Source organism: Podarcis erhardii (assembly GCF_964252035.2).
Source record: "Podarcis erhardii genome assembly, chromosome: 8".
Classification (NCBI taxonomy): domain Eukaryota; kingdom Metazoa; phylum Chordata; class Lepidosauria; order Squamata; family Lacertidae; genus Podarcis; species Podarcis erhardii.
The window spans coordinates 63719919-63736400 of NC_138499.1; the positions used below are offsets into that span (position 1 = coordinate 63719919).

At 43.0% G+C, this 16482-nt stretch overlaps 1 protein-coding gene across 3 annotated transcripts in view; it reads left to right on the forward strand.

The window, feature by feature from the left end:
* NEDD9 (neural precursor cell expressed, developmentally down-regulated 9) overlaps positions 1–16482 on the forward strand; it is a 69594-nt gene that overhangs the window by 30629 nt on the left and 22483 nt on the right. For all 3 annotated transcript variants that reach the window (XM_081873010.1, XM_081873009.1, XM_081873011.1), the window contains exon 2: positions 4003–4449. In XM_081873010.1, the coding sequence (XP_081729136.1) occupies positions 4009–4449 (441 nt within the window). In that variant the 5' untranslated portion in view covers positions 4003–4008. The remainder of the gene's footprint in view (positions 1–4002; positions 4450–16482) is intronic.

Genomic DNA, 16482 nt, shown 5'->3' on the forward strand with positions numbered 1-16482 from the left:
TGTATCTTGTTGATAAACCCAATAACAAAGAATTAGGATTTTTTGGCTGGCAAGCTTCAATTGACCATATTAGTTGAGCTTTTGTTGAGTAGTCCAAGGCGGCCAGTTTTCATTTGTTGAGAGAACATATTTTAATCAGTAGTAGTATGAGTGTAAAGATAAACCAACTTAGTTGTTCTATACTATCTTTGGTTCTGGTTCTTGCAATAGTGAATAAAGCATTTAATCTTGAACATAGCTTCTTAACCTTCTCAAGAAGACACCTGTGTTGATATTTTGATAATATGCAAATTTATTTAAATGTAGCTATGTTATCAGTGAAAAGTCTGATTAAAATCTCTCTTGATTAGCTGACAGCCCTACTTAGAACGTATTTTGTTATTTGTGGTGCTCTCTCAAGCTTTCTCTCCCCTGCCCCATCAAATCAGCATAATTTCACCTTCAAATAAGAATACTTATTAATTAAAGGCAACAGAAATGCAGGTTGTTGGGTTTTAAAAAAACAAACAAATAAATAAATAAATCTATATTTGAGGCTCATACAGTCATTCCAGATTGACTTGACTTTATTCAGCATGCTAATCAACCATGTAGTACCTTAATTTAAGATACATTAAACTGAAAAAAAAAATTACTTCGCAAATCCACTCCCTGCTCTTTTTTGAACAAGTAAATAATAAATCCTTCTAGTACTGTTAGAAACTAGTACTGATTTGTGTTTGAGGCAGGGAGAGACTGGAGCTTCATCCTCTGCTGTCAGAGTTTGGCTTTTTTCGAAAAGTAAAACTGCTTTCTCCTTCGTATAAACTGTCTGCTGTTAAAAGGACTTTCCAGAAGCCACCAACCATCATAGAATCATAGATCATCGAGTTGGAAGAGACCACAAGGGCCATCGAGTCCAACCCCCCTGTTTAGGATGAGCTGTAACCATTCATTGCTATGTCTCTGTGTTTTTTGCACTACATATACATTTTCCTCTGAGAGAAGAGAACTCTTGCAATTCATCTACAGCTGTCTGGCTCTTCTGGAGTACAGGACTGGGCAGTCTAATGGCTGCCAGCGTGCTTTGCTTAGGACCACGTGAGCCAAGAAGTAAAGCGTTCTGGGCCTTTGTGAAGGCGTCCAAGAATGACAGCCTATACAGCTTGTCTGCTTCCCACTGACTGCCTAGTTTGGCTGACAGCTTCAGTACCGAATGTGCCAGACAGCCATGTATACAGAAAGAAAGAGAGCGAGAGACAGGCAAAGCATGTTTTGTCTGTGAATGGAAACGGCATATTTTAAAAAAGAGGTATGGGTTGGCTCATGTTATGAAGTTGCAGAGCCATATGCAGAGCCGGGGTGCTGCTCTGTAGTGGTGGATGCAAAGTTAGGCCCAGTGCTCGCATTACTCTGGTGGGATGGGAACCTTCAGCAGTGCACAGCTTCTTCCTGAGAAGCCCGACCAATGCTCCTCCCCATGGCAGGGTTAAGCCATGCTCCTGAAACATGAGGCTGGCGTGGACAAGCCACATTGCGGCCCTTTCTGTAGGATCTAGGGGTGTCTCTTAATCCCATGGTGGCTCAGGAAGCAGTGAGGCTGCAGGGCTATCAAGATAATGTTGCTGGGGGCCTTTCAACCTGGGAAGGTAGCCCATCTAGGAGAAGGAAAGCTCTGATCCTAAACCGTCTTGCTCTGCTTTACTTCGAACCACATCATCAAGGCCAGGAGGGGCATCTTGTTGTCTAGGCAGACCAGGACCTCCATGCACCCTGCCCAGGCTTGTGCCTCAGGGAAGTCACTTTGGGGCTGCTAATGCAGTGGTTTGACTTCATCCCCGGAGGCACACTCCATTGTCTTTCGAGATACAGTGGTACCTTGGGTTATAGACGCTTCAGGTTACAGACTCCGCTAACCTAGAAATAGTACCTCGGGTTAAGAACTTTGCTTCAGGATGAGAACAGAAATCTCATGGTGGTGGTGTGGCAGCAGCGGGAGGCCCCATTAGCTAAAGTGGTACCTCAGGTTAAGAACAGTTTCAGGTTAAGAATGGACCTCCAGAACAAATTAAGTTCTTAACCTGAGGTACCACTGTAGATGGATGCCAGCAATAACAAGGACCTTAGTTTTGGTTTTGACAGATGAAGCTTTAAATCTCAGCGTGTACAAAGGCTTTCTGGGTAGCCAAGAGAGTGTTGTGCTTCTGCTTCTCTATTCTGCATCTTTACAATTAGGGGGTGGGTGGGTGTACAGAACCATGGACATACCTTTTCAGTGGCATGTTTTCAAATCTTTAAAATGAACAGAACAAAACTTTTTAAAAAAGAGAGCAAAATTAGTTACATTTTAAAATCATCCCAAAGCCACGTGGAAAGAAAAAGGTTTTAACAGCCCACCTAAAATGAAGCAAAGTGGAAACCACTCCCTAAGGAGAGTGCTTCATTTTGCTTCATTCCTAAGGAAATAGTTCCATAGTTGGAGAAATCACCACAGAAAAGGCCCTGTCCCATCTTCCTTGGCAATTTAGTCTCTCTTGGCAATGAGGCATCAGCAGGTTGTCCAAAGCAGGTCTTAAGCTGCCAGATTTGCCTTTTCCAGGATATTTGCATGCTAACCCTTGCAACAGTCCAGTGAAGTAGATTTTTAATAGTTCCCATTTTCTAGAAGGCAAACTGAGGTTGAGACACAACTGACTGAGCAAACATTTGACCCTGGGTTTCATTCCAGCATGCTTATCCCTTTTATTGCTATTAAATAAGTTAGCAGTTTTATGCAATATTTACAGCATGCCACATGAAGTAGTAGAGATTTACCTTTCATTTATTCCTTTCAACACATGACTTAACACTTCTCATACTTGAGTTTAAAAGCAGCAAACCTCATTGTTCCCTAGGAAAATTTTCACAAAAGAGGCATACTTTCTCAAGGTTTTTCAAGACCAGACTGAGGTTGCAGTTTAGCAAATTCAGATTCCTGGTCTCCTATACACATGATGAATAGGCGCCATGGCTTAGCTGGTTAAAGCGCCTGTCTAGTAAACAGGAGGTCCTGGGTTCGAACCAGCGGTGCCTTTAGAGTACCTTTCATTACTGGGACGTGGGTGGCACTGTGGGTTAAACCACAGAGCCTAGGGCTTGCCGATCAGAAGGTCGGCAGTTCGAATCCCTGCGACGGGATGAGCTCCCGTTGCTCGGTCCCAGCTCCTGCCCACCTAGCAGTTTGAAAGCATGTCAAAGTGCAAGTAGATAAATAGGCACTGCTCCGGAGGGAAGGTAAACAGTGTTTCCATGCACTGCTCTGGTTCTCCAGAAGTGGCTTAGTCATGCTGGCCATGCCGGCTCCCTCTGCCAATAAAGCGAGATGAGCACTGCAACTCCAGAGTCATCTGCGACTGGACCTAACGGTCAGGGGTCCCTTTACCTTTACCTATACGCATGATGAGATCCTTGGTTATAAATGTAGAACAGAGATTTTTTGGCCTGCATTTGAACTGGTATTTCAGGACCGGAATCCTAACTCCCAACTTCCTGGGCCCCATCACACCCCCACAGAGGATATAAAAGATTATGTATGTATATTTAGACAAATTGACTCTTACCATAAAGCAGGGATCTTGCACTCTAAATCCATGTCTCTCTAGATATTGCTGGACTCCAATTTCCATAAGCCCCAGCCATCATAATCAGGAATGATAGGAGTTGTAGTCTAATGAGGTCTGGAAGCCCAAAGGTTCCCCAGCCCTGCCATAAAGAAGCCTATACTCTTATTGTACCCCAACCTCTTTCTCTCTGTTTTTTAAGGATATGGGGCAATTAAAAGTGATGGGGGAGTGAAGGCTGCCATTTTGACTTTTGGCTTCAGCTGTGTCAATGTCCATGGCTGCTGTCATTGTGTTTTTAATGTCACATTTGTGCAATGATCCCCCCTTACTCGCACCGAGCATTCTTACTTCTTTAAAGAACCTGAGTGCGTCTGAGATGGAATATATTGTGCTGAAGTTCTCTCCTCTGTTTTTTCCTCAGAATCTTATGGCAAGAGCTCTCTACGATAATGTTCCAGAATGTGCAGAGGAGCTGGCTTTCCGCAAAGGAGACATTTTGACCGTGATAGAACAGAACACGGAAGGGCTGGAAGGATGGTGGCTTTGCTCCTTACACGGGCGGCAAGGCATTGTCCCGGGCAACCGTGTGAAACTTCTCATCGGCCCTGTGCAGGAGAGTCCCTCTAACCAAGACATGGCCAATTCGGGATCTGTACACCAACCTTTTAACCAGCCAAAGATCTACCAAGTACCTAGTGCTCATGCTTCTCCTCGGGATCCGGTCTACCAAGTGCCTCCTTCTTACCACAGCCAGGGGATCTACCAGGTACCCACCGGCCATGGTTTTCAGGGCCAAGATGTCTACCAAGTGCCTCCATCTGGGCAAAGGAGTTTTGGCGGAATGGATACCTCCCCTATAAGCAACAAGGTGGGTCCAAATTATCTTGAGGCATCTGTTTCAAAACCGTTTCCTTTGACTGTTTAGTTTTGGGGTAGGGAAAGTAGCTGAACGTGGTGGACTTCAACCCTCAAAAAATAGATAAAGCCTCAGTTAGTCTGGTATTTTTTTCTACCACCAGTGATAATGAGATTATTTTTTATTTATACATTTTCCAACATTATATATATACATCTTACAATTGCCTTTGATCAGCTCATATCTCAAGACTTCCCAGTCCACCCCTCCATGGCATCTTATTTGATCCTACTAGTTGTGCTACATATCCTTTTATTCCATCCAGTTTCATTCTATATTATTCCTAGTTGTTATTAACTGCTGTTCACAAATCAAACCCTACTTGGAGGTTTATTTGACTATCATACCTCTTTAGATACCCTCCAAAATGTTCCCACTCCTCCTTTATCAGTGTCCCATCTCGATTTCTTATGTTTGCTGACATAGTAACTAACCCCACATACTCTATTATCTGATCTTGCCACTGTTCTTTTGTTGGGATTTCTTTGTCCTTCCATTGTTGTGCATAGATTATTCTAGCCGCTGTGGTCGCATAGAAATAGGCAGAGTACCTTCTTGGGGATGTCACCCTTTGTTATACCTAATAAAAAGTTCTCCTTTTTTGGAAATGTAAACCTAAACATCTATTTAAATTCTGTATAGATTGTCTATTATCTCCAGGGGATAATAGAACGAGTTGAGTCTGTAGGACTCAAATCTTCTGTCTTGCTTAGGACCAGTAGCTGAGCCAACTTTTGGTCAACTTGGATATTTGTCCCTCATTGAAGTGGTCCCATATAGTCCCTGACACCGCATACTAGGAGAAGTTCCTTCTCTTCCATACTGTGATACAAGAAGAATCAAGCACTGATGGATTCTGAGAAAATGGTAAATGAAGAATCCCTAACTGGTTGCTAGTAAGCTTGCAGGCTTTATTTGGCTTATTTATTTGGCTAATCAACTAAAGTTAGAGCTAATTAATTGGTTGTCTCTGGTGAAAGTGTAAAAGCTTTAGCAGCCTAAACTCTTGTCCACAGGGGCTACAAAATATGGTACTCAGTATTTCTCATGCGGTCACCAATAGACCTCTATTCTGTTAGGCAGCTTTGTCTATTATTAAAACCATGCAAGTGCCAACATTATGTAAAGGCAGCTTTTAGTTTAATGAGTTTACAGGATGTATTTTAAGAAATGGCGCCAGATGTGACAACAGTGCCCGACAAGGAGAAACAGGAAATCTAGGTAATCTTTGATTTGAAAGGGTGACTCAAATATTAAACCTGGAGCAAATAAAAGTGACACTTGACATCTCTCTGCAGGGTTACGTGCCCATTGCATGAGTCAAGGCAATTGCTTCTTGAAAGTTAGTGGAAGGCCTGCTCTATAAAAAAAATCCTTTGCATTTCATCTGATATGAAGCAGCTGGAAGGCAGGGCTATCAGTAAATCCTCTGTAATATTTAGAGCTCGTTGCTGAGCCCTTATAAATGTGTCTCGGTGATGTACAGCAGACAGGGATACTCGAGCAGGAAGTGCATGTCTGGAAGGTGCCACGGTTTAATCTTTCATTGCAGTTGATGTTGGCAGGAATTCTGGCTCTTTCCTTTTAAAACTAAAGCTGCAATCCTTCTAGCTTGTCCTCGATTCACGCCCCATTCACTTTAAGGTAATGACAGGCAGAGAAGTCTATTTCCAGCCTGTGTCAGTTTTGCATGAGTTCATTCATAAAACTGCTCTCTTATTTTTGCATCCATCTACAATTTTCTTTTAAAAAACATGGGGATCTGCATTACCTTTGAATGCATTTTCCACAAAAGACATATTTTCATATGTTTTCTCCAAAAATATGCATTTGTGTATGCATTTTAACCTGCTTTATGCATTAAAACACACATTTCTATATATGCATTTTGGTGCTTTTTTAAAAAACCCAAGACTGCAAATTCAGAGCAGTGTAAAAACTGAACGCTAACTGCTTTCTGATCGATGCATTAGTTTGGGAAGTGTGAATCAGGTCAGTTGACTTTTTTAAAAAGCCAAACAAAATTGTTCAGCATCCTCACTTTTAGGTTGCTCTAACTAGCAGGAGCTTGTGTGGACTCTTATTTTCCATTGGGACTCTTTAGGAACATTTTCCTGGTATTCTGATTACTAGTTTTGGTGTGTTCCCCATCCCTTGGTAAAGATCAGGTTTTCTAATGGCAGAGAAGGAGTTCCAAATGAATTCATTCACATATTACTCAAAAGCAGAATTGCAAAAGCTATTAGTCCAGCTGCCCACCAAGATTTGTAACTGTCTTATATACAGCATTAGCTTTTGGAAAGCTTCCCTGCCCAGTTAGTTGGAGACTAGATATGTGACTGTTTACAAGCTTAGTCTAAAGGGATGTGCTTTGTTACTGGTTTGAATCCTCCTTGAAAGAAAAGTAGTTTTGGATGGGTGGGATTATGCAAGCAGATGAGATACCACTGAATGCGCTACTGAGATTAGTTCCATCAGACCTGCACAATGTGTAAGCTCTCTGTCAGGTGCTTGATCGGATCCTGAAGCAAATGTCATCGTCATGTCTCACTTCACTCTGGACGCCACTCCACAACAAAATGCCTTCATCTGCCCCAGCTGCAACAAAACATGTCTCTTGCATATTGGTCTCTACAGCCACAGCAGGCGCTGTAACCTTCCAGCAGTTTTTCACCTCCAGAGGTGCACTGCTCCATCATCTCCCAAGGCAGACAGATGCCAACAATTCCACTCTGCCATTCAGCTTTCTTAACTCAGCTGCGGCCTGTAGCACCTGTATGCCACAGTCAGCAGCAGAGCATGGTTGCTGTTGCCCAGCCAGGGAAAGTGGCACATATCAGAGGATTGCCCAGATAGGTCAAAGGGAGAGAAATAGTCTGCACAGAGAAGACTAGTGCCTCCAGATGTCTCTTCTTCCATCTCACAGGAGGTACTCAACAGTGAACTTGGAGCTTGCTTGCTTCCTTGATGGGACTCAAAAGCAGAGATAGACTCAAAGAAGGCCAAAAGATGAACCAAGAGACAACCGTTGCAGACTTTGTGGAGCAAGATCCCCTGAATGAAGGGATACTGTTTGATATGCAAGGATGGCTGCCGTGTGACAGCAATATTGGATCCTTGTAGGTTGAAATGAAGAGCCTGTGGCCTTCCAGATGTTGCTGGACTCCAACTTCCACCAGTCCCAGTCCAGATGGCCAATGGTCATTGGTGGTGGGAGCTGTGGTCTAACAACGCCTGGAGGACGTAGGCAAGATGAGTCTAAGCACTGATCTCACACACTGTGAATGGTTCAAAGCCAGGTGGCTTATGAAGTCCTTTGTGCGCTGCTATATGTGGCTGCTGAAATGTGTCCAGTTTAATGAGTTGCAGATTGCTTGATTAGAAATGGTGTAGATAAATTAGGATCTTTATCACAGCGGTTATCTTGGGTGTTGTTCTGATGCCTATACCACCATTTTCCATGCCTGGAGAACTGGAAATATCCACTCTAGGGCTTTTGGCATTGAGACAAACTTGGATGGCTCACTAGCAACATCCTTCGACCTCCTGATTTTGCATTGTGTATCTTTGTCTTTGCTTCATGAGCAATTGCAAAAGGTTATTGCTGTTACGTTTGTTTATTTTAATGTATTTATGTACCTTCAGCGGTAATACGTTACAATGCTGATAAAATAAACACATCAAAATACATCACGGTCCACAGTAGACTAGCTCAGCTCTGTATTAACAGCCTTCAAATGCCTGAGTGAACATATGGGTCTTTAGCAAATATTGAAAGCCTGGGTTGAATAATTCTCTGCAGCAACATAGGAGGTGCTGTAGGGAAACTAGCACTGAGTGGTTTAAACAATCAATCACAGGGAATGCTGGGGCTTGCAGCTCTGTGGGAACAGGTGGTCTCCCAGCAGCTCTCAACACTTTTAACCAACTACAGTTCCCAGGATTCTTTGGGGTAACCCATGACTGTTTAACACGGTATGATATGGCTTTAAATGTACAGTTTTCATCACGTAGATATGTTAGGAGGGGATTACAGGTACAAAGGAAACCAAAGGGGTTGTTGTTGTTGTTGTTGTTTTGCTGCCCAGGCCTCATTGAGGTAGAGTTTACAGCTGTCATGGAACAACGCCAAACCTTGAAGTTTCTTTTAACAGGCCAATATGATTACACTTAAGGGAAAAGTTTGCTGTAACTCTAGAGTAGTTAGGAAAAGCTCTGAAAACAAGAAAGGAAGGGAAACCATCTTCAAACCCATTATGTTGGGCAGTTTTTTTAAAAGGATAATCTTCAATGCTTTCATGTTTTTCTTAAAAAATACCTAATTAAAAAAGGATTTTTAAAAAGTCTGTTGTGCCTTCCCTCCTCATCTAAACAAGGCAGCCTCTCATCTTAGATCCTCATTCGCAGGAGATCAGTAAAACAATCTTTTAAGTATTTAAGGGAGCTTGGCCTAGTGAACAGTTGAGCTCTAGGTTTCCTTGACGTCTAATGTGATGAATATCTTTCCTTCAACTGGCGGCACCTGTCCCCAGCAGATTAAGTGAACCGCTGTGCCTTCTCTCCCTAATGCAGCCCATGCTTACAAGTGTTCTGTGTGTCTTGGCAAGGCTTGGGAGTTAAAAATATTCCATCTAGCATGATCTCAAAGACCCGTATTAATAGCAGAGGGCCAAAATATCTACAAGGCTTGTGGCTGCCCTGCAAATGGGCAAGTCCAGCCTTCTCACAGGATTTTTCCATACAATCAGCTCGTAGCAAAAGTGAGTGCTTGTTTATTGATCTGTTGCACGCACTACAGATAGTTTTCTTCAAGAGTGTGGCGCTTGTCTCATTTCCCCAGCACTGGGTGTGTTATAATTTGTACATAAGAAAGCACAGTCCTTGTCCTATGTAGCATTGCCATGTGGAAATGTAGATGCCTAAATGTCACAGGCCCCTCCAGGACAGTGTTCGAAATTAGCCAGGCGCCAGGTGCGCTTTGCACCACTTTTGACCAAGCGAAGATGCCTGGGCGCCTGACATCTCCACCATCTGGAGGTGCATGCCTGGGGATCATTGGATCTGGACTGCTTTCACACACTAATACCACATCCTGTAGAATTCCATCAGTTATATTTTATCTGCACAATCGGAATGAATTTCAGGAACCAAAATGCTTTTTCTGTGCAGCCTGAACAGGAGTAGTCAATTTTAAGAAGGAGAGGTTGGAAGAGACCAATAGATAGACTGGATCAAGTGACTTTTCTTCTCCAAGTTCTCAAGCCAGCTCAAGGTTGTCATTTGAACTAGCCAGACGTTTAACTGAGAATCAATCCCAGTCAGTATGTTGTTTGAAAAATAAGACTTTAAAGTTGTCTTTCCCCAAAATGGCAACTAGACATTCCATTTTGGTGACTGTAACCTTGGTTTAAGGAGTCCTTTGCTGCCTAGCTTATATATCTGAGTTTCTATCACTGTTCCAGGGTGGTGGTGATATAGCCTCTCTTAGGATTTAGGAACATAAGGACTCTGCTGGATCAGGTACATCTACTCTAGCATTCTGTTCTCATAGGGGCCAGCCAGATGTCCACAGGAAACATGGTAGGAGGAAGGCATGCTTGGCAAATCCACACCGCCATCAACTGCCGCCCGGTAACCAATGTCCCCACTGTAGAAGGATGTGTGGATCCAGAACTGGCCTCCACAGTCACTTACGGACTCATTGTTAAAACCATGCTTATGGAAGACAATCTTACTCGGCTATGAGTGATCGCCAAAGAAGTCATCATCCATAAGCTGTACCTTAGCATAACACCACTTTCCCTGGAGGCCAGGTGCTTCTGAATGCCTGTTGCTGGAAACTGCAGGAGGGCAGAGTGCTGTTGCACTTCAATCCTGCTTATAGGCTTCCCACAGGCATCTTGTTGGGTCGCTGTGAGAACAGGATGCTGGACTAGTTGGGCCATTGGGCTGATCCAGCAGGCTCCTCTTACATTCCCTGCTTGTTATTCCTGCAACTGGTATACAGAGGCATATGCTGCCTTTGCCTCAGGTAGAACACAACCATAATCACTAGTAGCCATCAATGGACTTCCCCCTCCATGAATTTGTCTCTAACCCTCTTTTAGAACCACCCAAATCGGTGGCCATCTCTTTTCTGGATTGCCCACAAAGCAAATGAAATAAAAGCACAACTTTAAAGAAATGTCAATTTAGCTGTTAACAAATTCTTCATTCAACTGAAACACAATTTATAACTCTGTTATTAAGGGTCCTGTATACAGCGCCATCGAGGTACGTGGTACTTTTTAATAAAAGTAACAAAAAAAGACAAGCCATTGCCATGAAGAGCTGGTACTCTTAAGTTTTGATGGGGAAGGAAACAGTGGGAGGCAACGAGAGGAGGAGGGCAAGGTTAAAAAAAGGATGCATAGGTGTGAGTACTGATGTGCAAATGAAACAGTAGAGTTCTGAGGTGGTAGAATGGATTGTACCAGTTCAGGATGCGGGTGGGGTTCACAATTCTTAAAAAGTTGGCGGAAGGACACAATTAGCACTACAGGGTGTCAGAACCAGACTAGAATCTTTCTTTCAGCTGTGGTTTTTTGTTTTTTTAACTAGAAGGGAATAATTTTATATGTGGGGTGGCATTCAGACTGGTGACCCTTCCAGTAGTCAGAAATAATACAGTCCACTTCAAGATCACGATGACGTCATTCTGCTTTCATTTTGATTGGGGAAAAGAAGTGCAACTCTGCAATACAAGCGCCTTGGACTGTTGAAAATCTTCTCTTTCATACACACTTCCCTCTCTTTCCCTCCTCTCTTGCATCCCAGTTCCTGCCAGGACATTTCCAGTTGACAAATCATCTCCTATTTTTCCGAAGGCAGGAGGGAACCTGGTTACTTGTTCACTGTTTTGAACTTGATTCTAAAATGTTCTCATTTGCTAAGTGTCTTCTACAACCCTCTCTCCAGTTTAGCTGACTTCCAACTACCGGTATGTCGCTTAATCTGCAGAGAGAGGAACCATGGGAGTTGTTTCACAAAATCAGTTTGTGCCTTCTCCTGAAAGCAGCAGATATCTATGTGTGGGTTTGTGGTTCCAAGAAGCTTTTGAAAGAGGTGCCTACAAAGTGAGCGCTCATCAAGCTGTTTGCAAGCAGCTAATTCCCTCTGTGCAAATACGGTGTGTTTTGCTGCCGCGCAGTTTCCATTAAATAAGCACTGAGCACCATAAACCCCATGCTAACGCAGCAGTTGCTGCTGGCAGACATGGTAAGGCAGGTCAAAGAGACGTCTCAAGGCAGGTGATTAGAGTGATGTCATGACTGGGGAATGCTAAGGCCATTGCTGTATCCACTTCTCTTCAGGAACTGAAACACCACTCTGAAAAGAAATGGTCTCAAATTGACTGACAAAAAATAATGGATGGCTTGAATAAGCCTTTGTTTGAATCCCTCGCTGGAAATGATCCTTTGACTGAATCTCTCATTAGAAACGAGGTTTTCAGTCAGGGTTGTTCGCAGTGCAAAAATTACCTAAGGGGCTGATTCAAACAGTCAGTTTTTCATAGATCTAATCTGCTCTAGACATTCAAAGCAACTGTAGTTTTTGAAGGGTGCTGGGAGTTGTTGGGAGACCCTTATTCACCTCACAGAACTACAATTCCTTGGGAAGAGGGATTGACGGTTAAACCGCTCTCTGAATTGAAGTCCTTTGAGGGGAATAGGGGGTCTCTCAGCACCCTTAACAGACTACAGTACCCAAGATTCTTTGGGAGAAGCCATGAATGTTTAAAAACGTTCAGTCATGATCTATAAATTATAGAATAAATAATATCACCCGGGGCAGAAAAAGCACTTCTGCAAATCAGCACCAGAGATGCTGTGTTTCTCAAATCAGTCTTGGCCTGAACCACAACAACTTTAATCTTTAGTGAACGTGACGTAGGAAATGCAATGCTGTTGACTCTTTGGCATAGATATATCTCACTGTTTCATACGGCATTGTTTGGTGCTTGGTAATGGTTGCTCTAGAATAAAGTGTAAAGTAACATTGCTGACTTTCTGACATAGTCTTCCAGGCATGGCTTGGCTTGGCAGGAGGCACAGAGCTACGCCAATAGCCTCCTGGCAGCGGTGCTGCTGTGGTGAGTGGCACTACACCCACTCTGCACAGCCCTAACCACTCTGCAGCCTGCCCTTCCTGGTAAGTGGCACTGCTGCCTGGAGGCTGTTGCTGTGGCTCCATCCCCCTGGATGAGCTGCCCCTGTAGTCTTCCACTATTGCTTCATATACCTTTGATGCTAACTGCTAGAAACAAAAGATTATCCTAACAGCTGTTTCTAGACAAACAGCTGTTAGGACAGTTCTTTGTTCCTAGGCTCTGCAGGATGAAATAGCAAGTTTACAGGCATGTGCGTGCATGCACACACATTTTTAAAAGGGTACTAACTTAGAATCCCTGCTATGCCAAGTCAATGGGTGGATTTAGCTGACATAATTCAGTGGAGGAGGTAAATTCTCCCCAGAGGCACTGTCTTCTTCTTCTTCTTCATGATGATGATGATGATGATGCAGATGATGATGCACATTTTAGGGCCAAGACGTGACACCGAAAACAGATTCTGAGACTAAGCCAGCCTTGTATTTAAGCACTCAGCTTGTCACCAGTGGTAATGAATTGCATTCAGACCCATGCACTGTAATCCATGCCAGTGAGTTAATGGACTGGTGGGAGGGAAATGAGGCACTCCATCCCTTCTCTGTACCCAGCATAGAAACCAAGTAGGTGCCAGTGGAATGTGGCGTTCTCTGTCCCTCCCTTACTAGCACATTAGTGTTGTTGTTTTTAATTCCACACGGAGGGACTTTTGTTTAACTTATAATATTGCAAGCTTAGTAACTTTTGTGGGCTCATTAAGGTGTGGCTCATAGTTAGGTCCTGGTCAAACCTAGTACAAATTGATTATGCAGTCTCCTAAATCCAACATTTCTCATTTTATTATTTGAAATGTCTTTTTGCAAAATGCTGCCCTACCAAGTACTCAAAGCGTAGCCCAGCAATCTGAAAAGCAAACTTGAACCATGGTGCCATAAAATGCTCAGATCACATAAACACAGAGAACATGGAAAAAATTCAGGCAAGCAATTAACAGTTGTCGTTTACACGAAACCTCCATCATAGTCCATGCCTTTCAGCCTTTGGTAAGCAAAAACAACCCCCTCCCCTTCTTCATCCAAAGTTGGCAAATAACTCTCACAGTAATGAATCTATTCACCAGGTCGTTCGTGTTCACATGTCCTTCCTTCCAATTAAGCTGCAGTCCCAGTCTCCATTGAGAAGGAAAACAATAATAGCAAGCAAGATGTATTCCAGAAATATTCTCCCTCTGGCTCATTATTGTTTTTATGCTGTGGTTCACATGCTGCTGAAAAAGTCAAAGGCTTTGGTTATGGTGAAAGCAGCTTAGGCTTGTTTGTTCTATATGCACAAGGCATGTTAACATCAAAGGGAGAAAAACATCTGCACTATTTGAAGTTTGGTTGTGAACCATATTTTTCCCCCATTTGAACACCCCCTTTAAAAAAAAAAAAAAAAAAGCGCCCTCATTTCACACTTGGTCGCATAATGCCCCGGTTTCTTGCAGCATGCTTTTCAAACCAAAGTTTATTTTAGAAAAGCAGGCCTCTGAAGAACAACTTGCAGTTTCATTTTAACTATACAGAGGATGCAAAACTGGCTGTGTCTCTAGTGTGGCGGGTACTCTGGTTCAGTCTTCACATTTGAAATTTCTCTTACCTCTTTTAACAGAAGGTGAATACACCCTCAGTTGTGGGATATGCTCTTATTTTATGTGCTTGTTTTTTTAATTGTTCAGGGGTGCAGATGCATTAAAAAATACCCTGGTCCACATATCCATATTTTCAAAATTTTCCAGATTACCAAATCAACGAAGTTCTACTCAAAATAGACCCATTTAAATTAGAAGACCAAAGTTAGTCTATTTCCATGGGCCTATTCTGAGTGTGACTTAACATTGCATATAACTCAGCGTCATTAGATTTGGCTCAATCTTATCCACATCTACTTGGAAGTACCGTATTTTTCGCTCTATAAGACGCACCAGACCACAAGACGCACCTAGTTTTTGGAGGAGAAAAACAAGAAAAAAAATATTCTGAATCTCCGAAGCCAGAACAGCATGAGGGATCACTGCGCAGTGAAAGCAGCAATCCCTCTTGCTGTTCTGGCTTCTGGGATAGCTGCGCAGCCTGCATTCGCTCCATAAGACGCACACACATTTCCCCTTACTTTTTAGGAGGGAAAAAGTGAGTCTTATAGAGCAAAAAATACGGTGTCCTAATGAGCTTGCTAGGGCTTTCTACATTTAGGGCTGCAGCCAGTAGCTACAAGAAAGCAAAATAAATAATTACAAATAGATGTTTCAATTTAGGACAAAATCAAGAGGTAAGGCCTTTTTCTCAGTGTCCCAGAGGTTCCAGCTGCCACCGCTGGTGGCCTTCCTGCTTTCTGGGGCTAGCCTTAGTCTTTACTATGGAGGGGGTAAATGTTTCACTTTGCTACTGAGAGTGACACTAAGCAGCCTCTGGACTTTAATGACCATGTGAGGCCTGGAAGGTGAGTGGATGCAGAGATGTAGCTAGGGGGCAGGGTGTGTGTGCACTCACCCGGGGGGGGGCATTTACTGTGGGGCTTGCAGTGCGCCCGAGCCACGCATCTCTCCTGGGCGTGAGACAGTGGCTTGGGCGCCTGCATGCTCCACGCTGTCAGAAACGGCAGCGTGGGGCTTGTGTCTGCCCGCTGCCTCCCCCTCAACTGCCCTACAGTTACCTGAACTTCTATTTGTTGTAGTTACGGGTAGGTAGCCATGTTGGTCTGCCGTAGTCAAAACAAAATAATAATTTAAAAATTCCTTCCAGTAGCACCTTATAGACCGATTAAGTTTGTTATTGGTATGAGCTTTCGTGTGCATGCACACTGTTTCAGTGTATCTGAAGAAGTTTGCATGTACACGAAAGCTAATACCAATAACAAACTTAGCTGGTCTCTAAGGTGCTACTGGAAGGAATTTTGTTTTGTTTTGTTTCTATTTGTTGTGTTTGAGGTGTTTCAGTCACACATCCAAGTCATCCCTTGATAACTACAATGTATGTGTGAGTGTTAAATTATCCATTTTATTACCTGGCCAAAGGATTTCTCCTGGACAGAAAGCGTAAGAGGAGTGAACCGTTGTTTTTGCAGTCCTGGTTCTATTGCAGCAGAAAAGTTGTCATCTGTTACTGACCACACATAATGGTTGAGAACAGTCATGTATCTCAGCCATTTGCATTTATATCTGTGGTTATTCATCAGCTTTCAGGCTTTCTCAGAAAACCACTAATTGAAGAGTCCTTCTACCTTGAATATGCAGTAGTAAGAAATGATTCACTGATGTGTGACTGATGATTATTCTAAGGAAAATCCCAGAGTTTTTATAAGATGTCTCTGTGGGAGTAACTGAATGCTTTCATTTTTACACCCAAGCTCTCAGCTGAGCATTAATTGGTTTTTGATCTCAATGGCAGTAGGGATCCATTTTAAAGGAGAATTAAATGGTGACACTGTTAAAAAAACTTACCTCCCACAGCAGCAAAGACTCTCTGTGGCAAAGAAAAGCATTTGGAATTCAGGAGTTAACATGATTATACATCAGCAATCAAAATGGGGGGCGGGGCGGTTTACTGTGCTGGCCCCACAAGAAAATTTCCAAAATAAGGAGATACTTAACTTAAAAGCAATCCATACTATTTCTTTTTCTTTTTTTAACCTAGGGTCAAATAGCACACAATTGATTGGTGGAATGCCTATATTGCAACTATAAAACAAGTTTGAAATAGGTTGTTTATCTGGTTGGGAAGTCATCCTGAAATGTACTTCGGCACATGGTTGGACTTCACCCTTGTGGCATCCGTGTGCTCTGGACTGCAACGACCATCATC